The sequence below is a fragment of the Hippopotamus amphibius genome, chromosome 15, assembly GCF_030028045.1.
Source record: "Hippopotamus amphibius kiboko isolate mHipAmp2 chromosome 15, mHipAmp2.hap2, whole genome shotgun sequence".
NCBI classification, from domain to species: domain Eukaryota; kingdom Metazoa; phylum Chordata; class Mammalia; order Artiodactyla; family Hippopotamidae; genus Hippopotamus; species Hippopotamus amphibius.
This window is the reverse complement of record NC_080200.1, coordinates 36,844,102-36,867,668: the sequence shown is the minus strand read 5'-3', so window position 1 is coordinate 36,867,668 and position 23,567 is coordinate 36,844,102. Positions and strand designations below refer to the sequence as shown.

The 23,567-nt window shown below is 38.3% G+C and overlaps 1 protein-coding gene and 1 non-coding gene across 2 annotated transcripts in view; both read right to left on the bottom strand.

Annotated features, from left to right (window-relative positions):
- PLCXD3 (phosphatidylinositol specific phospholipase C X domain containing 3) overlaps positions 1-13,936 on the bottom strand; it is a 155,031-nt gene extending 141,095 nt beyond the window's left edge. Inside the window, exon 1 of the mRNA XM_057710137.1 lies at positions 13,783-13,936. Within this exon, the coding sequence (XP_057566120.1) occupies positions 13,783-13,885 (103 nt within the window). The 5' untranslated portion in view covers positions 13,886-13,936. The remainder of the gene's footprint in view (positions 1-13,782) is intronic.
- Positions 13,937-22,573: 8,637 nt separating this feature from the next.
- On the bottom strand, positions 22,574-22,662 carry TRNAY-GUA (transfer RNA tyrosine (anticodon GUA)). The gene is given in 2 exon segments: positions 22,574-22,609; positions 22,626-22,662. It is a non-coding gene; the product is annotated as a tRNA-Tyr (tRNA).
- Between the last annotated feature and the right edge of the window lie 905 nt (positions 22,663-23,567).

The window sequence follows — 23,567 nt, the reverse complement described above, 5'->3', positions numbered from 1 at the left end:
TAGTTTCGGGTCTTATATTTAAGTCTTTAATCCATTTTGAGCTAATTTTTGTGTATGGTAGGAGAAAAGGGCCCAATTTCATTCTTTTGCATGTGAATATCCAATTTTCCCAACATTGTTTATTGAAAAGACTATCTTCTCCCCTACATTGAATAGGAGTGGTGAGAGTGGGCATCCCTGTCTTGTTCCTGTTTTTAGAAGAAAATCTTTCAGCTTTTTACTTTTCAGTATGATGTTAGCTGTGTGTTTGTCTTACATGGCCTTTATTACATTGAGATATATTTCTTCTATACTTGATTTTTTTTAAAGATTTTATTATGAAATAGCATTGAATTTTGTCAAATGTTTTCTCTGCATCTATTGAGAAGATCCTATGATTTTTATTTTTTATTCTATTAATGTTGTGTATCACATTTATTGATTTGCATGTTGAACAGTCTTTGCATCCCAAGGATAAAACCCACTTGATCATGGTTCATAATCTTTTTCATGTGCTGTTGAAACATAAGGCTCACTTCAAATTTGACACACATAGGCTGAGAATGAAAGGATGGAAAAAGACATTCCATGCAAATGGAACCTAAAAGAAAGTAGAAGCAGCTATACTTATATCAGACACAATAGACTTGAGGTCAAAAAACTGTCACAAGAGTCAAAAACTGTCACAAAAGGGTCACATAACAATGAAGATATATAAATTATAAATAAATATACGCACTCAATATCAGAGTTTCTAAATATATAACACAAACTGACAAAACTGAAGTGATAAATAGTAACACAGTAATATAGGAGACTTCAGTACTCCACTTTTCATAATGGATAGAACATTCAAACAGAAGGTCAAGGAAATAGAGGACTTGAACAAAATCATAGACCAAATACACAGCACATATATACAGAACATTCCATCCAACAGCAGCAGAATATACATTCTTATCAAGCACACACAGAACTTTCTTCAGGATAGGTCACATGTTAGGTCACAAAACAAGTCTCGATAAATTTAAGAGGTTAAAATCATACCAAGTGTCTTTTCTGACAACAATAAAATTGAACTCGAAATTAACAGAAGAATAAAACTGAAAATTTCTTCAGTATATGGATATTAAACAATATACTCTTTAATATCAAATAGGTCAAATAAGAAATCAAAAGGGAAATTAGAAAATATCATGAGACAAAGAAAATGAAAACATACCATACCAAAATTTATGGGATGCCTCAAATGCATAGTAAGAATAAAGTGTATAACAATAAACATCTTCATTAAAAAAGAAGAAAGATCTCTTTTTCAAGGAGAAAATTTTCAAATAAGAAGTATGTCTTTTCTGATTTAAAACATTTAAAAAATTTCAAGTGAACAATTTAACTCTACACCTCAAGAAATTAGAAAAAGAAGAACAAATTAAGCCCAAAATTAGTAGAAGAAAGGAAATAATAAAGATTAGAGAGGAAATAAATAAAATTGAGAATAGAAAAATAATTTTTAAAAAATCAACAAAACTAAGAGTTGGTATTTTGAAAAGATAAACACAATTGACAAACCTTTAGTAGACTAAGAAAAAAAGAGAAGATTTAAATGAAATCAGAAATGGAAAAGGAGCCATTACAACTGAACCATCATAAAAAAAAAGATTAATAGACACTACTATGAAAAATTTTATGCCAGCAAACTGTATAACCTGGAATAAATGGATAAATTTCTTGAAATGCACAATCTACTAAGACTGAATCATGAAGAAATAGAAAATCTGAACAGATCTATAACTAATAAGGCAATTGAATCAATAATTAAAAACCCCTAAGCAAAGAAAAGCCCAGGACCAGACAGCTTTACTGCTGAATTCTAGCAAATATTTAAAGGATTAATGCCTATCTTTCTTAAACTCTTCCAAAATATTAAAGAGGAGGGAACACTTCCAAGCTCATTTTTTTGAGTCCAGCATTAAGCTCCTACCAAAACTAGACAAAGACACTACAAGAAAACTATAGCCCAGCTACTCTCCTGGATGAGTATATAGGCAAAATTCCTCAACAAAATACTAGCAAACCAAATTCAATAGCACATTAAAAGGATCATACACTATGACAAAGTGGGATTTAACCCAAGAGTGTGAGGATGGTTCAACATATGAAAATCAGTCAATGTGATACATCATTAACAGAATGAAAAATAAAAATCACATGATCATCTTTATAGATGCAGAAAAAGTGCTTAACAAAATTCAGCTCCCTTTTATGATAAAAAATACTCAACAAACTGGGAATAGAAGGATATTTACCTTAACATAAAAAAGGTCATGTCTGAAATGCCCACAGCTAACATCATAGTCAAAGCTGGAAATGATTCCTCTAAGATCAGGACAAAGCAAGTATACCCACTGTTACCACTTCTGTTCAACATAGTACTGGAAATCTAGCCAGAGCAATTAAGCAAGAAAAAGATATAAAAGATATCCAAATAGGAAAGAAAAAACTAATATTATCTCTGTTCATAGACAACATGATTCTTTATGTAGAAAACTGCTAAGATTATACACATACATATACCACTACCACCAACAACAACCTGTTATAATAAATGTATTTAGTAAAGTTGCAGGATCAAAAGCAACATACAAAAATCAGTTTTATTTTTATATACTAAAAATCAACAATCCAAAAAGGAAATCGAGAAAACAATCTTTTATATGACAGCATAAAAAAGAGTAAAATATTTAAGAATAACTTGACCAAAGATGTGAAAGGCTTGTACTCAGAAAACTACAAAGCATTTATGAAAGAAATTAAAGAAGACTCAAATAAAAGGAAAATACACACCATGTGGGTGGATGGAAGACTCAGTATTGTTAAAATGCCCAAGCCACTTAAAGTAATTAACAGATTTAAAGCAATCCCCAACAAAATCTCAATGGCATTTTTTTTTGCAGAAGTAGAAAAAAACAATGCTAAAATTCAATAAACAAAACAATCTTGAGACAGAAGAACAAAGCTGGAGGCATCACACTTTGTGTTTCAAAACATATTGTAAAACTAAAGTAATTCAAGCACTATGGTACTAGCACAAAGACAAACACATAGACCAATGGAACAAATTGTAGAACCCAGAAATAAACTCACACATATACAGTCAACTGATCTTTGACAAGAGTGTCAAGAATATACAATGATAAATGGTTAGTCTCTTCAACAAATGTGTTGGGAAAAATGAATAGCTACATGCAGAAGAATTAAACTGGATCATACACCATACAACAATAAGCTCAAAATGAGCTAAATATCTAAATGTAAGACCTAAAATGTAAAACTTCTAGAAGAAAACATGAGGGAAAAGCTTCTGGACACTGATCTTGGCAATGATTTTTTTGGATATGTCATGAAAAGTACAGACAACAAAAGAAAAAATAGACAAGCAGGACAGTACAAAACTAAAGAACATCTAGATAGCAAAGGAAGCAATCAGTAGAGTGAAAAGCAACCTACGAAACAGGAGAAAATATTTACATATCATATATCTGTAAGGAATTAAATTCCAAAATATATCATTAAATCCTACAACCAAATAGCAAAACACAAAATAACCCAATTTAAAAAAATCAAAAGTCTTGAATAGACATTTCTCCTAAAAAGACACACAAATGGCCAACAGGTACATGAACAGATGTTCAATATCACTAATCATCAGGGAGGTTAAAATCAACACCACCATGAGATATAAACCCATACCTGTTATGATAGCAATTACAAAAAAAGAAAAAAAGAAAAAACAGAAATAACAAGTGTTGATGAAGATATGGAGAAATTGGAACCCTTGTCCACTGTTGGTAGGAATGTAAAATGATGCTGCTGCTACAGAAAACAGCATGGCAGTTTCTCAAAAAGTTAAAAATAGAACTGTTATATGACCCAGCAATCCCACTTCTGGGTATTTATCCAAGAGAATTGAAAAAGGCTATTAAAGAGAAATTAGCATCCCCATTTTCATTGCACCATTATTCAGAATAGTCAAGATACAGAAACAACCTAAATGTCCACTGACAGATGAACAGATAAACAGAATTGGTATATACATGCAATGGAATATTACTAAGCTGTGAAGAAAGAAGGAAATCCTGCTATATGTTACAATATGAATGAATCTTGAGTACATTATGCTAAGGGAAATAATCTAGTCACAAAAGGATAAATACTACTTTATTCTACTTATATGAGGTAGGTATCTACTTCATCAAAGTAGAAAGTATCGATAGCTGGTGGGAAGGGTAAATGATGAGCTGCTATTTAATGGATATAAAGTTTCAGTCACACAAAATGAAAAAGATACAGAGATATTCTATACATCTTTGGGCTTATAACTAAGACTACTGAACATTTAAAAACTTGTTAAGAGGGTGAATCTTATGTCATGTGTTTTTTAACCCCACCTCTATGCGCACACACAAAAAAGTGTCTTAAGAAGCCAAAGGAAGAGGAGTGTGGTCGGTCACATCAAATGACATGGAAAAGCCAAATAAGATGATAGAGAATTACCCATTAGCTTTAGCACACACACACACACAAAAATACATCATTGGCAATCTTGATAAAAACATCTTTAGTGCAGTGGTAGGAAAATAATGAAATTAGTGTGGGGTAGGCAGAGGAAAGGAAATAACAACCTGAAGACAGAGGGGACAGTTCTACAAATATCAGAGAAATAGTGCAATGGGTAGAGATACAGGTGTGGAATCAAGGGGGATTTTTATTTCTTTAAGAGGGGTAAGAGTGATGTTTGTTTGTATAGTGACTGGAATGACCCAGTAGTGGTAGAGAAAACTAATTATGCAGGAAGGAGAGGGGATAAATTTGGGATCAAACTTGGAGATCTGAGTGAATGGGATCCAGACCACAAGTGGAGAAGTTGGATTTAGGTAGGATCAGGTCCATGACTTCTTCTTACCTAAAGAAAATGCAGAATATGCAGAAATAGATGCAGGTGGGTTGATGAGTTAATGGTGGGAAACTGAGAAAGTTCATGTCTGTTTGCATCTATTTTTTTTCCTGTAAAATAAGAGGTAATGTCATAAGTTTAGAAGGAGGTGGGAAGAAGGTATTGATTTGAGAAGCAAGAAGAGATATGAAGTTATTATTTCAGAGAACAGGAAAATGAATTTACTAAGGATATGTAGTAGGATTATTAGGGATGTGCAGTAAGATTCATGATCAAAAATGTCTAGTTCGTGTAGCCATCCAGGCTGTGTACTCTTGTCTTCAATAGTATTTAGCCATTGAAGTTTTCTGGGATTGGAATAGGTAGAAAAATGAGTTAAACTGAGTTGGAGTTTTTTCCAAGTAAGCAAAACAGGAATGAGTAAGACAAGGGAATTAAAGACATTTTCAAGAGTGAAACTCTAATGCTGGACCCAAAGAATTTGAACTGATGCAAAGAGAAATGAGGACATGAGGGGTGACACTTCTACAGCCTTCCCTTCTAGCAACTTTCAAGGCAGTATCTTTACATCCCCTTGACCATTTTTTTTTCTGAGAAAAACCCAGGACAGGTCATGGTAAGAGTATGGTTAGGGCTAACTCTGTGCTAAGACAGCCCTGGTCCTCCTTCTCCTCATCTTCCTCCTCCTCGTTTACACGGCAACAGAGGAGTATAGTCAGAGATGTGCATTGAGATACGTTCCCATTTGCCCATGAGGATTCTTCACCAGCCAACAAGCCAGAGGGAACCTCCAGGAAAGCCTACCAGGAAACTAAGACTCTCATTCATTCATCAGAGTGCACTTACCTTCATGAAATAAAAATGTTCCAGGTGAATCAAGGAACACAACCATCACTTATAATGTTGACCAAGGATAAACATGGTTGCTTCATAGAAATTAATTCATAAGAAAAATTCCTGTATGTGAAACATCATATTAGCTGACATTTAAGATAGAGCAGTGTAAGAGCTGTCCAATTCCAGGAGCTGTAATGAAATATGGGAACATAACAAGAGAACATCTAACAAATCAATGGGCCATCTGTTTCAGTACCTGATCTCCGGAGGTGACTAATCCTGGCGGCTTCTCAAGAATGTTTAACCATCTCCTCCTGCCCCTCTTCCTGACCCATCTTCCTCTCTCAGTAGAGCATAATAAAAGCATATGGTGCTGTAGAAAGCTTCTGGTTACTGAATTTTGTCCAAACCATAGTAAATTTTCTCTCTTTTCCCTGCCTTCTAGAATATATGATTTATATACTTTTCTGGTCTCCAATCTTCTGAGACTGATCCTAACCATAAAAAGAGAAAGAGAGCTAAGAGAATCTATAAGTTTCTTGAGGATAACAAATTCCATGGTTGTACCTAGAAGTTCCTTGAGTGCCCATGGGTAATGGTTATGGCTAAGCCTCATTGGTGGTGATAGGTAAAATTTCCAGATTAACAGAGCTGATCCCTTTAACCAACAATAATTAAAAAAATGTGTGCATATGTGTTTATGAGATTTAACCTTCTCTTGAAGGCTCAGAGCACATCAGTTACTTTATTAATGTGCTTAAAGCAATGGAGGTGTTAGGAATTACTTTAGGTCTATCAGATTACCTGACTTTATTTACATCATCCCAGGCTGCTCGCTGGGAACAGTATGGAAACCAGCTATGTGCCTACACTGTGTGGACCTGTCTGGAGGAATGATTCATTAGGTAGTACCAAAGGTCTACTTACAGGAAATATCAAGAAGCTTCTTGGAAAGGAAGTCACCGCGAGAGAAAGTCGATACACCTATGGGCTTGCACATACACACAGATGAACATGCATATGTGCACACCTGCATGCAGAGAGTGAATTAACACTGAATGATGCAGAACACAGAATAAAATCTATCCTACATATTGTTCTCTGCCCAACCCTCATAAACTCATACCTGAGTCCTAGGGCAAGGTGGCAACACCAAAAGAATCAACAGAAATTCAAAGAGCTCTTTTGCTGGCATCCATACAGAGCAAAAGGATTGAAAGCATCAGGCCGTGTTGGTGCTCATGGCTTCAGCAGTGACGGCAGACAGGGTCAGCAGTAGACATTGGCATCCGCACTTCCCACAATGGGGGACCCAGCTCTGGGAGCTTTTGACCACAGTGGAATCCAAGGCCCTTGTTACGCATTAACATACTCAGTGTTGGGCCTCTGCAGACACAGCACAGGCCCATATGGGGCTGCCAGCAGCAGTGGTGTTTTGGGTATAAAGCCAGGGAAGTACACGTCCTCTACATGTCAAAGCAGAAAAAATAACACCGCATAGCTTCCCCAAAACAGAAAAGAAGAAAAATTGCAGATACTGTGTGTGTGATAGCCCAGAAAATTGGTATATAAAACATATTTAAGAATTTATCCAGGACTTCCTAGGTGGCGCAGTGGCTAAGAATCCACCTTCCCATGCAGGGGACATGGATCCGATCCCTTCTTCAAGAAGATCCCACGTGCCATGGAGCAACTAAGCCCATGAGCCACAACTATTGAGCCCATGTGCCACAACTACTGAAGCCCACACACCTAGAGCCCATGTTCTGCAACAAGAGAAGCCACCACAATGAAGAGTAGCCCCTGCTCCCCACAACTAGAGAAAGCCTGTGTGCAGCAATGAAGACCCAACACAGCCAATAAAATAAATAAATAAATAAATAAATAAATAAATAAATAATTTTTTTTAAAAAAAGAATTTATCCAGAGATTTCTAGAACTATTTGGAAGTCCATGAAGGAGGTACTTGAGAGGGCTCAAAACTGACAATTAACATGATTCTGCTTTTACTTAGGGGCTAATAGAGTTGAGGGAACATTACCTTTTGTGTCCCCGTATCTTCACTTATTAGTCTTCCCTCATAAATACTCCCTATTTTTATTGCTGATGTATGTCCCTCAATAGTTTCACTCCTCTTTGTAACTTACTCTATGTTGATTAGATAGGGTTGGAATTAAATGGAGAAAATAAACTCTAAGTAACAATATGAGAAATCATCATCTGTGTAAAGTGTGTGAGCCTTAACATATAAACATACCTATTTCAGAAACTTGAAGGTTCTTTTTTCAGTTTTAGCTCTTTCAGAGCACTGCTTATGCTAAATAATTAAAATTCAAGCAAGTGAGTTATAACCACAGTTATGCACATTTCTATGCCATGTAAACTGTGATTTAAATAAATGAGGTATGGTTTGCAAATACAAAGATTGATGATCTTCTTTGCATTTACTGTTTACCTTTGTGTTTGATGGCTTTCTGATGCTGATTATTACTACATTTTGTATTTATGATGCCGCTATTAGAGCAATACTCAAAAGTTTTAGCTTATAGATAAGGTGAACGAATCTGTGACCTATAAATATAACAAAAGGAGCTGGTCCTGTAACGCAACAAAAAATGAGATTAAATGGACAAAGAACCAATACGAAGTGTCTCCTAAATCGTCGTTAGTGACCACTTGCTTCGCCAGATGGGCTGATTTTAAGTGCTGTTGATGGCTGGTATCAATGAGCATCAGGACTTCAAGGAAATGAGGGGGAAGGTTTTACATTTATCACAGTGACCTAATTTGAACACAAGTAGCAATTAAATCACTTTTATTGTTCAAGGTGCTTGATGAACGTAATGTCAGTTATCAGAAATGTTCCCAACCTGGGCCATTAGCCTTGAGTCAGATTTGGTGCTCTGGCTCTAAGCCTGATTATAAATTTGAACACTCACAGATAGACTGCATGGTCCATTAGAAAGAACTTAGTCAAAGATGTGTATTTAAATTTGACTCTGCCACTTACATAAAGGTTCCCCTTAGAGACAGCCTAAGCAGTGTTTCTCAAACTTTAAATGGGTATATAAAGTACCTGGGGATTTGTTAAAATGCATATTGTAATTAAATCGGTTTGAGGGCTGGGGTCTGAGATGCTGCATTTCTACCAAGCACCCAGATATGCTGATGCTACTGGTCCCTGGATCAACTTTGAGTAGCAAGGCCTGAGGAGATTATTGATAGAACATGTGAAAAGCAGGTGTGTTCATGAGAAAAAACTTTTTAAACTGTAAAATGACATAAGTATCACTTTATATTGTTTAGTAATAGTCGCTGATTCAGTTCAACTCATCAAGAAAGAGCCCCAGTAGGATACGTTATTTTCCAGACATTCAAGCTTTTTCCTTTTTAGCAAAATCAAACACAAAACTGGGAATTGGAAAGGCAACACAAGAAAGATAGTCATTCTAAACAATTTTGTTGCTTTTTGATTGCTTTGAAAGATTAACTTCCATATCACTATCAGGACTAAAATGATGAAAAAAAATGCCCTGCTTTTTAAAAGAAACTTGTACAATTAAGACGCAGTCCCAGATTTGCTCTGCAGATTGTCTCATCCCAGGCAAAACAGAAATAGTCAATTGCACAGAAAAGGAAAACAGTTGGCTCCAGGAACAACGAGAAGAGATCACTGTGAGTGAAGAAATTAAAAACTAATAAAAGCCAACGCAAGAACACAGAAATTAGAGCTATATAAATATCTAGTGTCCCTAAGTAAGACTGTTCTTTTTCATTGGTGTTAGCGTTTTCTGGAAGAGTGTACGAAATCTACAAGAACAATGATTGATTTCTAAAGCATTTCTGTGTTCCTTATCTAAAGTACAGTCAACAATTCCTGTTTAAGTTTTGGTTTGAAAACAGGCAAGGAGAGAGGAAAGAAAGGCTGATCACTTCCAGATTGGTAGGTGGCAAGTTTAATAATCAGGGAACTTACATAGGAAGCTTATTTTAGGGCAGCTGCAAGATGAGTAGATCTCTGCACCTACCTGCCAGAATCTTAAAAGTTTATATAGAGGCCTCAACAAGGTTCAGTCACTTACACTGTCCAGATGGTCTCAACAACACATTGCTCTTTCAAGGCTGCATCCTTGAAGAGGGCTCCCACTGTGGGAACAGTGGGCAGAAAGTACATTCCAAGGACAGGGGAGGGGTAGGCAGACTGATTGCCCGGGTGCAGCTTGCAAGCCAACTGGTTGTCAACTCAGTAATCAACTCTGACACCAAGGAAACACACACTCCTTTTGAGGTTCTAGTCCCACACATTTTAGTCAATCTTTCATTGCTACATGGTCAATTTACTATATTATGTGAAGAAGACTTTCATCACATATCAGAAAATGCATAACAGACCCTTCCCATGGAATAAAACCCCTTCCTGATCTTTTAGATTTTGGACAGAATGACTCCCTGTCATAGATCCAGATCACCAACAACTTACCCAGATCAAGCAACAGCTTGCTTGCTCCCATGAGGGATCATTTTTCTCTTTTTTATTGGAGTATAATTGCTTTACAGTGTTGTATTAGTTTCTGCTGTACAACAAAGTATATCAGCTATATGTATACATATACCGTCTCCCTCTTGAGCCTCCCTCCCACCACTCTAGGTAATCACAGAGCACGGGGCTGAGCTCCACTGCGCTGCACAGCAGCTTCCCACTAGCTATGACGAATCTTTTTACAATGGTTTTGGTGGCACCACGATTACAGAGTTAGAACTAGGCTTTAAAGATGCCAGAAATCCATCAGACTGACCAGAAATTTATCAGACTCACCTTCACCTGAATTTGATACTTTGTCTCCCGCTTCCATCCCTGTTTATCCTCTCTCACCTGTTTGTGGTGAAAGGATGCATCATTCATAATCCAAAATGCCAGGATATTGTTAGGCAGACATGAATGAAAACTTAGCTTGGTGTCATCAGAGATAGGAAGAAAAGACAAATGAGACTGAAATCTGAGTAACTGTTTGTGTGTTCCCACGGTACCATTCCTTTGAAAAGTAAAATGAAAGTAAAACTACTAATACCAATTACTAACTTAATTCCTTAGGCCAGTCAATACCAAATCACGAGGCCATCTAAGTGAAAAACAGCCCCTGGGAGATTTGGTTACGAACGCATTCAAGACGCCAGAACCGCGCACCTGGTGGGGGATGTCACACACCTGCAGATTGTTCTTTGCACGAGCTCTGGGTAGCCCAGGTCAGCTGCCCCAAGGGGAAGGCTCCATCATTAGACAGCTCTTCACTCTCCAGCTGCTTCACCTAAGAAGACCCGAAGCTCTGAGGATGACCCAGCAGCCGTTCCCTTCTACAGAAAAACACTTGTGTGGTACATCAGGAGTGGTTTTAAATGGTGGAGATAATTACTTAATTCAAACTGTAGCAACTGGCCAAGTAAACATGTAGCAGCCAGGAAGCTATTAGCATGATTTTAAGGCAATTATTCCATTAGTGTTTAATAGTCTCCAATTAGTCTTCTCTGACTATCGAAGTTTGAATGTCTTTTTTCCTCCAAAAATTCTCACAGTTGAGTAATGCAGAAAGGTACCAAACCCAGTTTTAAACCTGCATTTATATGTGAGCATCTGCCAAACCTGCATTACAGAATCGTGGGGAATTCAGGAGTGTAGACAGGTGAAACAGGGTTTTTTTCTTGGAAGCATTGAGGGTAAGAATGGAAGGCTTTGCAGGGATCCACTTTGAGTATAAAACTAAGAGGCATTGGGAAAGCACTGGAAATTTTCACGGCGTCCGGTGCCATCGTCATTGTGTCTCTACTGTAGAACCATCAGAATACCAAAGCCTCTGACCTCAGGTTTTCACTCTGTCCCATGGAAAGAAAAGAAAATTCATCCTGTTCCTCCTAGTGCCTGTTTCTTTGTCTTCCCACCTTGGTTAGTACTTGTTGCTGCTGAATCATCCAGATACTAGCCCCAAAGCATTTCCCTCCAAGGTTCCTGTGAGATTTTTCCTAAGGACCATTTTAAGGGTTATATCACCGAACTGATAGTCGGTCATTTCCCTTCACTGAGGTGCAATTTTCACATCTGTGAAATGGAGTTAATACTTAGCATCCCCTGATTCACAAGGTGTGGGGAAGGATTGTGTGATCTGGGTTACATACTAGGGCTTCGAAAAGTGAAGTATTATAAAAACGTAGGTTAGATTTAGACCTGGTATCATACCATCCCTCAGAACTTGCAGTGTGAACTTGGGCTTTTAACCTCCCTGTGTCTCAGGAGAATCACCTACCAGGAGGCCGGCATCAGAGTCCTTGCCCTTCTTACCTTTTATGTATGCATAAATACTCAGGGGAGACCATGTGAAAGTAACCGCCTAAAACCAAAAATTAAAAGGAAGGAAGAAAAGAGGATAGGAATGCCTGTGGAAGTGAGAGTGGAATTTTGCCAACAAAGTTCTGTACTTTCCACTGTCTCCTTCAAAAGAGCAATCCCCAGGTTCACCCAGGGAGCAGGGTAAGAGCAGAGGGCAGACGCTGGCTTGTTCTTTTCCCTGGAGACACCCAAGCTCTTGGGACGCTACCTCTTGAAGAAGGAAAAGAGAAGACAAATCCTTCCCTTCCGGGACTGGCACTGGGAGTGTGGCCTACGCCTATGGTAATCACCAAACATACACTTGACTAACGACCATTGATTTGAGTTACTGATCAGTCCCAGCACTACTGGTTAGAGACTCCTGATTTTCGAGAAAACCCATCTTTTCCTTCATTTCTCTTTTTTTTTTAAAGTATGATTTCCCCCGGTGGCTGAGAGGGGGCGCCGGATGGGGTAGAGCTAGGGAAGGTAGACCAGAAGGTTAAACTTGATAACACGTCACAGCCTGGGGCGGGGGATTACCTGTGGGTATTTTGCCCTCTAGCCCAATCCTGGAAGGGTCAGGCATCTGCACCCTCAGCCCGAGAGAAAAGTCAACGAACGATGGCTGTGTCCCCAGCTGTCACCAGGGTACACCGTCCTGAAACGACCCTCCCTCCTGCACACCTGACTAGGGTCTGCGGCGCTCCCACCCCAGAAACCTGCCCAGTGCTCTGGTCCAAGTCATGCGCGCCATGCTGAAGCCTCTGCATCCCTCCAGTTTCTTCCTCACTTTGCACAGGCTTCCGTCCTTCTAGCCTGTCTGGACAGCGGCGCAATCATCTTTTCACCGAAGCTTTGCCTGTTAAGCCCACCCCTCCGCCGCAGCTCACGCAGGTTCCCTGCCCAGCTTCTGCCCCAAGCAGCAAATGCAAGGTCCGCAAGGGTTTGCTTTCCTGACCCGCGCGCTCTACGCTGCTAACAGCCCTTCGACCAGAATCCAGACGGTGGTCACCCGGCCAGGCCCTCTAGGTCCACGCAGATCAGGAAACGGCTCCCTCCGCTCCTCTCTCCCTTCGGCTCCCCGCCAAGGGCAGCGATCAAGCCGCCGCCGGTCCCTGAACTTTCATCCCTCTTCGGGAAGCGTGTTGTCTCTTTAAAGGAGACTAGGGACGAATATTAATGACTCGAGTAGGTTCTAACCGAGAAATCCGCCAAATCCGCTTGATTCCGTGACAGGGATGGAGTCGGAGGTCCACCGGCCGGAGCCGAGCCCTTAGGACAGCAGCTCGCGCTCACTGATCATAACACCCTACAGCCCCAGAAATCTCCCCCAGCCCCAAGTCTTCGGGAAAAACCGTGGCAGGCGGGCACTAGGGGCCATCCTAGAGCCAAGCCCTCCCAGACAACCCGCTTCAAAAACCCATGGAGAAGCAGTCACCTTGACTCCCCGTGCCACGGTCCCCAGAGGTCTGGCAAACGCCGGGAGGCCAGAGGCTCCCCAGCACGCACTTGCTTGGCCCGAGACCCACCCCTGGAGACGACTTTCCCTCCTGCGGGCATCGTGGCAAGTTCCCACTTAGCGGCAGATAAAGCAGGGCGGGGTAGGTGGAGCGGACGCCGAGCGCCCCGTCGGCAGCCTCCGCGCGCCTACCTGGGATGGCTAAATTGGTGAGGGGGATGCTGTGGATGCTCTCCGGCAGAGTTGCCATCCAGTCGGCGAATTTCAGCTCGTTCTTCCCTTGAGACGAGGCCATCGTGCGGTCGGTGTGCCGCGCGCTGGTCCTCACACTCCTCCGGCAGGCTGGCAGGCTGCTGCCGCTAATCCAATGTTTGCTCCGGCCCCGCTAGAGTTTACACTCCGCGGTGCGCCACACCCACAGGATGGCGCAGACACATGCTAATTTTAATAATTATTCAAAACACCCCTTGCTCCCTTAGTGCCTCCGCCAGACACCGCTGGAGCTTTTGTTCCTGACGTCCGCGCTCAGCTTTCTCCTTTCTCCCCTCCCTCCCCGACTCCCTCCTCCCGTCTTATCCCTCCTCTGCGTCTCTGTCTTTTCTCGCCATTTCTGCAGCGTTCCTTGGCTTCTTCTTCTTATCTTTTTTTTTTTTTTTTTTTTTAACTTGGTTCACACAGCTGCTTTGCTTATGATCTTGCTCGGCCCTTTGATGTGACTTCCTGGTCCTGTTTGTATAAAAGACAATCTTGTGGTTGAACCTAAAATCGTAGGAGACTTTGGGATGCTATCACCTCCTGGGGAGCCGACTCTCATATGGGCTTTCAGGACTTTCCGTACCTACCGAAGAGCTTTTCTTTTTGTAAGCTACAACAGGTTCTTTCTTTCCTCAGTCGGGGCCCAGAACCCTACTTATAACAAAATGGTGGTCTTTCTTCACCACTTTGCCTAATTTTTGGAGTAGTTGACAAGTGTGCTGTCAGCAAAGAGCAGTAAGTTCTAGGGGGTTCATACATAATCCCTGGCATCCTGTTCCAGACATTACAAGGTAAAGAAGCACATCAACCCCTTCATTTCCCTGATTATGAGAACTGTATGCTACATCCATGGAGAAAGCTGTTTATGACTTCTCTGTGTCACTTTTGTGGCACTCAGGACAAGACTGAAGCCTGATGCTAGAAGAAAATCATCATATTTCCCTGTGACATGTTGTAATCACTGCCAGTAGCATTTGGTGGAATTTATTTGGCGCCTTTCAAATTGATCTATGTGATTGTCTGAATTTTCATTCCTTGGCAGACTAGAGAGATGTGCCTCTCTCAAGAGAAATCACTTGTCGAGCCTCCAAAGAAGTGTCTTGGTCCACCTGCTCTCAGATAAGAAAGAGGAGAGAAATCAAGTCTTACAAATGTGATGAGTCCAGGGATGGCCCAAGTAGGAACGATAAAAATGGACTGAAAATGTGCAGGGTCTTAGTAGCCCAGTGAATATAGATGAAATAAAGGTGCCTCTGTTCCTTGATCCAGTGATGTAAAATCCTTTTCCTAAAGTAAATGCTGTTAAGTTGGGAAGATGAAAACCAAGCTAGGCGAGAGGGCTGTAAAACATGGGAATAATTTTTTCAAGTCAGTAAACCATATAGCATTAAAAAAAAAAAAAAACCCACAACTAGAGCCTGCGTATTGTACAAGGATGCAGAATTCAAAGAATATTTACTCCAAATAGGGAGCACTGTGGGAAAGGTGGAGAGAGGAGGGAGTATGCCTTATCCTTGTGATCAAATTTCCTATTCTCCCATAGAGTCAATTCATAGTTGCAAAAGGATATGGTAGCATTATTTTTAAGAATGAGAAAGAGATGTACTGGGATTTTTTTTCCCAAGGTAAATCTTAATATTCCTGTTAGCACAGTAGAACTCACATATCCTTTTCATTAAGGTGAGAATTCAGCTCACTATAGGATTCTTGGCCAAGAGACCTACAAACACTACCCTTCTAGCTAATGCTGGTGCTCCGTGGGCATCATTTCAGGGCAATGAGGAGAGCTCAGATCTGGGAATCAGCTGCTCTGTCTCTGAGTCATTTAGGCAAGTCCTCTAGACTCTGTCAGCCCTGCTTATCTCCATCATAAAATGGTGATAGTAATTCAGAGATCTGTAGTGAAGCTTCCAGAAAAGAGTGTTTATGAAAGAGCTTTGTTATCAGCAAAGCATCATACAACATGCGATCTATGTCTATTAAGATAACAACATGTATATTTCCCCCTCTTTGCCATTTCTATCTTTATAAACTATTCTTTTTCATGAGGATGAAATAATTATTGAATCTTGGGAATTTTTTTTAGTAAGATGCACTTTAAAAATGTGCTCTGTTCAATTGTGTTGAACTTATGTGTCCCTGAAAGTTTACAAAGCACTTTAAAAAAATGACACCACCTTCAATGTCGAGGAAAGTTGTCTCTCTAACGAATGGTACACTTTATCTTTTGGTAAAGCAAACAAACAGTTCCTCCTATGTTTTATCTGCTTTGAACTTCAGATTTTTTTTTAATGTATTCGTGTTTCATGAAACTTTACATTTCTCTGCATGCAATCCACTAGAAAGGACAGTGCTGGAAATGGATAGTTTATGAATTTTTCCCAGACTTATATTCAATATTTTAGGCAATTTTATGACCCAGTTTCCCCATCTTTCTATTATAGCTCTGTCACTATTTACTAAATGATATTAGGAAAATCATGTAATATCTCTGGGCTTTAGTTTGCCCACTTGTATTAGTCAGGGTTTCCCAGAGACACAGAAATGTGGATATAAATATAGATATATACATATAGAGAGATTTATTTTAAGGAATTGGCTCACATCATTATGAGAGCTGGCAAATCTGAAAAGCAGGCCAGCAGGCTGGGAACCCAGGTAGGATTTCTATGTTGCAGCCTTGAAACAGAATTCTTCTTCGGGAAACCTCAGTCTCTGCTCTTAAGACCTTCAACTGATTGGAGGAGGCCCACCCACATTGTAGAAAGTAATCTGCTTTATTCAAAGTCAGATAATTGCATATGCTAATCATATCTACAAATACCTTCATAGTAACATCTAGACTGGTCTTTGACAAATTATTGGGCATCATAGCCTAGCCAAGTTGACACATAAAATTAACCATCACACCCAGTGGCAAACTAAACTAGAAGTTGTTACGAATCTTCCCTTTTGACTTTATTATTCTATCTTTCTATTTCCTTTATGATTATTTCTCATGCATATAGCTGCTGGCAATAGCAAGAGGAGGAGTGAAAATATTTTGTATTTTTACTCTATCCAGACAATTCAAGGTTGGGATCAACATTTTTATCATTCCACAGAGATGAAAAAATACTGATGATTTTTAATTGTGATGTTGAAAGTAGCCAACCTTAAAAAATTTTTAAGCATAAATGGAAAGAGAAGAATGACTTACTGCAGTGGTTCCCTGCTTCTATTAAAACTTATTCATGTAATCCTCAGCTGTCCATCAAAACCATACTGCGCACAGTTTATAAACTTGCTACTCATTTGGAACATTTCCTTACTTCATATCCTCCTCCAATCTTAACATACATGGCTCTTTACTATGTATTTTCTTTCATTAGTTCATAATATTTCTCAATTGTTGGAGATATATATATTTTTTCAATTAAATTGATGTTGAATTATGTTCCAAAAAGCAAGGATTCTTATAGCTCAGAAAACCTTAGAACACATTTCAGCTGAATAATATTTTAAAAGAGGAGTTTTGCTTAAAACAACTGAGCCAAATCATTAAAAAAAAAAGGTGTTCAGAAATATGTATTTAGAGAGTCAAACTTAAAGAAAACACATACAAAAGGGAAATAAGAATCTTTATAAAAACTAACTACTAATAATCAATGCTTTTTGATCATTCTCTACAACCTCTACCCAGATATTCCACCAAAAGAGCTTTACTGTATTTTAAGCACATAAAAATGCTATTTACACTTAAATTCAAAGTAGAAAAAAAAGTGAGTTTCCACTTCTCTCCACCATTTTAACCCTGCAGAGTTTTCAGTTGTATCCCTTCTCTCTTTCCCTACATCTACATGTTATATGCCAGCCAAAATAAACTAATTAATACTCACTGAATACAATCTAGTGGTTGGAATCACAGTAAGGGATCTGAAGACCTGGATTCAAATTCAGGTTTCCCCAGTTAATTACTATGTGTTTGTTGATTTTCTTAACCCAAGCATGAAGAATGATTATTCCCTCCTGGAGGGTGGGAAAATGGAAGGTGCTATGAAGCTTAAGTCAAGTGAAGGATTTAAAGTTTATTGAGCAGAATGGAAGCTCAATAAACTGTAGTTCATCCTTGTGCTTCTTGCAACCACCATGCCTTTGCTCGTGGTATTAACTCCACATGGAATACACTTTCATGCTTTCACCTGTAAAAATCTTTTCCATTCTAATTCACCTTTGCAACTTCTGTCACTATTCATAAGTAGGAGTAATTTTTCCTTTTTCTGCACACCAATTACAGTTTGTTTATAGCTATCTTGTAGTGTTTCTAATTCTCTAGCTAGCCTTAAAGCATTATGTAGACAGGGATGGTGGTATTTGATACCTATGATGCCTCTCACAGTGCCTAAGACATAATATGGACTCATTATAATCATTCATTTACTTACTTATTTCATAAGTATTTGTTGAGTGTCTATTATGTGCTCTGTCCTAGAGAGAGAAGATAGAGCACAAGTCCCTGAACCCACTGAGTTTATGTTTCAGGCAGGAAGTGGCAAATGATAGCTTAATGGTTGAATAAATAAATGACTTGGCAATATCTCTCACCTCAAAGTCAAAAGCCCTCCTTTAGCATGCCTATTTTTCAGTACTTCACTAGGTAGCAAACAATTTATAACTTAGTTTTGAAAATATATTTTGAAAGAAAAATTGTTCCAGAGTTGTTTTGCCTCTCTATACTGTCTCCTCTAATTCTTTCCATCCTTATTGCTAGCTTGGTAAAGTCTGTGATCACACCTGGCAATAACATGATGTACACTTATAGACTTCCAGGGCTCATCACTAGCAAAATGTTTGATTTCCCAGAGCATGGGGATTGCTGGGGTTGGAGGTTAGCCCAGGAAGGATGGAGAATGCTTTAGTTTTATATGTAGAATCAGAAAAATCCTGGACATTCTACTTCTCATTGCTAAAAAAATTATGACCATAATTATACCAGTGCTCATAGAAGTATTATTCACAATTGTGAAAAGATGGAAACAACCAAATATCCATCAACAGATGAATGGATAAATATAATGTGGTATAATCATACACTAGAATATTATTCAGCCTTAAAAAGGAAGGAAATTCTGATACCTGCTACAACATGGATGAACTCTGAAAATTTTATGCTAAGTGAAATAAGCCAGACATAAAAGGACACATATTCTATGATTTCACTTATGTAAAGTACCTAAAATAATCAAATTCATAGAGACAGAAAGTAGAAGAGTGTTATGAAGGTCTGGAAGAGTGGAGAATGAGGACTGTTTGAGGCAGAGTTTCAGTTTAGGATCATAAAAAGTTCTGCAGATGGACAGATAGTGGTGGTAGCTATACGATAATGTAAGTGTACTTAATGCCACTGAACTGTACACGTAAAAATAATTAAGATGGCAAATTTTATGTTATGTGTATTTTGTCACAATTTTAAAAACTAATAACCAATGACTCTGTTGGACAGAAGAACCATAGTTGTTTTATCAATTATAAGGCTCTCATTGTAACTCTTTAGTAATAGTTTATCTTCCAGCCCATGATTGCCAGGAATACAACTGAAATTACCCAAATTGGATTTATTACATTTTGTAGCAAGGGAGAATGCACATCATGGGAACCCTGGGCCATATCACTAAGAGGGTGTTAGAAAGAACTTATTATGGGATTTGCTCTTGGTGGTTTGGGGAGGATTTAAGGAAGTGGGGCTTTGCTCTGATTTGGATACTGTCAAGAAGTGGTGCAGAGGGTAATTCAATATCTTCATAAATCTTATCTAGAAGGAGGAGAGACTAGGCTAAGGCTAGAGCTATAAGAAGTAAAGCAGGAGTCACTCATTAGAGTGGGGTGTATCAGATCATTTTTGTGGCAATGACAATACTAAAGTTTAGTCTATTTTCAGATATGATTATAGAGGTTTCATGGGTTTTTTGTTGTTGTTGCTCAAGGTCATGGAATGGCCTTGCCTAATGTTGATCTTCCATGAATGTAATTATGTTCAATAGGTGAACACCAAGGCCTGGCTGATAATACCAGAAATCCTAGATGTCAGGGACTGTTTTTCTCTTTCCCGTCAATAAGTAGGACACAGTCCAATGTAATTTGTCTGGAGTTCCAAGAGTCCTAGTCTAGTAGACCTTTGCAAATGATAAATGTCTTTGGCAACTTTCATATGTACTCCCCATAAATAAGATTTTTCACTTACATTTTATGGCATGAACAGATTGATGAAATAAAGCAAATTATATGCCTGCACGTGTAAGCTCATGAGTGTTTCAGGTAAGCCCTGAAAATCCTTTTGTATCCTCCTGCCATTCTAGAATCGTTCCCAAGGTACACAGAAGCAATGATAATCCTTGCTGCAGTATAACTCACTCAATTTGCATTTCTTTCCAGTCTCTTCTTGCAAACCCCAAAGGCAATCATCTATATCTAGGGCTGTCTAACAGGCAAAGGTAATGCTGTGGGACACCAATAACACCTTAGAGAAGATATTCTGAGAAGAAAAGTCAGATAATGAGCTCTCAGTCTAGCCCTAGCCCTAGAACTGCAGATCAGCTATAGAAGATAGTGTCAGAAATCTGGACACTGTGTAAGAGACAGGTCAAGTATCTGGCTGTTCAGGGAGCCATGATCAGCACAAAAAAATAAAAAAGAATTAGATACAATGACTATTTGTGCTTATTCATCTTTCGGACTACCATTCTAGCATCATTTAAGACTACACCTTTGCTCAAATCCTGCATTTGTCTTAGTAAATGCATAACTAAGGGGATCCTGCATCTAAGCCATGAACTACTTCTGCTTGGAGTAGCTGTCCACAGCTCTAGTGCTGAACACAGCTAGATTCATAATTTGCTCTGAGTATAAGTTTATGGTGGCCAGCTATTGTAAACCTGTGGCTATACTGTTCTGGTGGTAAATAACAAACATTTTTGTCAGTTTACAGCCACAGCTATCTTCTTACTTGGTGTCTTTTAAAACATTTCATCATGAGAAATTTCACACACTTGCAAAAGTGGAGAACAGTTAATAAACCTTCACATACTTATCACTCAGACTCAATAATTATCAGCTCATGGATGACTTTTATATTTTACACACTTGTCTTTCAAACTGAATGATTTTTAAGTAAATTCCATATATGATAATATTTAATCTATAGTATTTTGATATATTAAGTTAATTATCTAATACAATCAGTTTTTAAAAATCACCAATGAATGAATGAACTAATTGAGATTTTTCTCAACTCACTGATTATTAACCCAGATACAATATAAATGGGATGCTTTAAACTGTGTTATTTAACTCAAATTGTATGTAACTCAATTGTATGTAAATATATGTGTATTTGTTTATACTACACACACACACACACACACACACACACACACATATACACACAACTTGGAGATGTTATGTCTCCCTACATAAAACTTGTATCTCAGGGAAATTATAAAAAGTAAAATTAAAACTTTACAAACAGACTGCCCTAAGTTAAAAGTAACCACACCCTCTGGTTGTGTAATTAGTATGTGAATACACTGTTGAGAATTCATTTCCCTGAATATATATGTGTTGTAATCATTGCATTTACTCTCTATAATCTAAAGACCTTACTTTTGAAATGATTGATGTTTGTGTATTTTTTATCAAACATTAGTCTTTTTTTAAAAAAAAAAAGCAAAAGAAAATGCATATATCTCTAATAAGAAAGTCAAGCCTAAGACTTAGGCCTCATTTTATCCACTACACACAAAGTAACCTAGATGACTATTAAATTATTTTATTATGTACCACATTTATATGATTTTTTTTACTTTTCCATATAGGCAATAATATAATTTTATTCAATTACCATATATAGTTTGAAAATACCATTTGACAAAAATACCAAGAACATTTTCAGATGTCTCTGCAAATACATAAAAAGACTTTTTCACAGTTACTGTAGAGAAATAATCCTAAGACATAAGAATGCATTCTATTTAACAATTATCTAATATTTGAACTGAGTGCTAAATGGCTATATATGGAGTCAGAGTATCTTTGAAAGCTTGTATAAAGAGCTTGTAAACAAACTTGTCTTTACATGCGCTTCAGAAAGTGTTACAAAATTTATATTATGTCAAATAAGGACAAATTATCATTAATACAAAATGGCTAAGGAGCTGCTTTCCTGGCCCAGCAAAGACAATTGTGGACCTAGAAGAGATGAATGCCAAAATCTGAAATAAGTCACAGAGCAACTGACAAAAAGTTTCAAGAGGAGACTGAAAAATGCCTAGATGCCCTTTATTTCCCAAGCTGAGTGATTCTAATTTGTGAAGCCCATGGAAGGGAATAAGAGCTAAGAAAATATAATCCAAAAGGACACTGACACATAAATATCACTGGGGGATGAGGAAATTATGGATCTATCTTCCTAAAACAGAAAAATTAGTAAGCAAGCAACCTCCAAATTAATGGGTTTGGCAGAAAACCCATGCTGTCAGGGAACTGAAAAATGGCACAGTTCTTAAAGTGTGTTTGCAGACACAAAGAGCCACAAAACTAATCTTGATTTTGCATGGAAATTCAAAAATTCAATATTTAAAGTTAAGGCTCCATTGTTTAATCTTGCCTCCTTGTCAAAGATCAATTGACTGGAGGTGTGTGGATTTATTTCTAGGCTCTCTATTCTGTTCCATTGATAGATACAAAATCTCTCTCCTTCGAGCCGGAATCGAACCAGCGACCTAAGGATGGCCACAGACAAACATCTACAGTCCTCCGCTCTACCAGCTGAGCTACCGAAGGGAACACACAGATGGCTGAATATATAATGAATATACAATGGAGAAAAGGCAGTCTCTTCAGCAAGTTGTGTTGGGAAAGCTTGACAGCCATACGTAAATCAATGAAGTTAGAACACTCCCACACACCATACACAAAAATAAACTTAAAATGGCCTTAAAGACTTAAATAGAAGGCATGGCACCATAAAACTCCTAGAAGAGAACATAGGCAAAACATTCTCTGAAATCATAGCAATGTCTTCTTAGGTCAGTCTTTCAAGGCAATAGAAATAAAAGCAAAAATAAACAAATGGGACCTAATCAAACTTCTAAGCTTTTGCACAGCAAAGGAAATCATAAATGAAATGAAAAGACAATCTACAGACTGGGAGAAAATATTTGCAAACAATATGACTGACAGGGATTACTTTCCAAAATAAACAAACAGCTTATACAACTCAATAACAAAATAAATAAACAAATAAATAATTAAATAACCCAATAAAAAAATGGGCAGAAGACCTAAATAGACATTTCTCCAAAGAAGACATACAGATGGCCAAAAGGCACATGAAAAGATGTTTAACATTAATAATTATTAGAGAAATGCAAATCAAATCTACAATGAGGTATCACCTCACACTGGTCAAACTGGCCATCATCAGAAAGTTTAGTTGATCTCCCTGTGTTATGCAGCAGCTTCCCACTACCTATCTATTTTACATTTGGTAGTGTATACATGTCAATGTTACTCTCTCACTTCGTCCCAGCTTCCCCTTCGCCCCTGCCTTCCCATGTCTTTGCAGGAGGGAGGGGATATGGGAATATATGTATAAATACAGCTGATTCACTTTGTTGTACAGCAGAAACTGGCACAACAGTGTAAAGCAATTATACTCCAATAAAGAGCTTTAAAAAAAAGTCTAC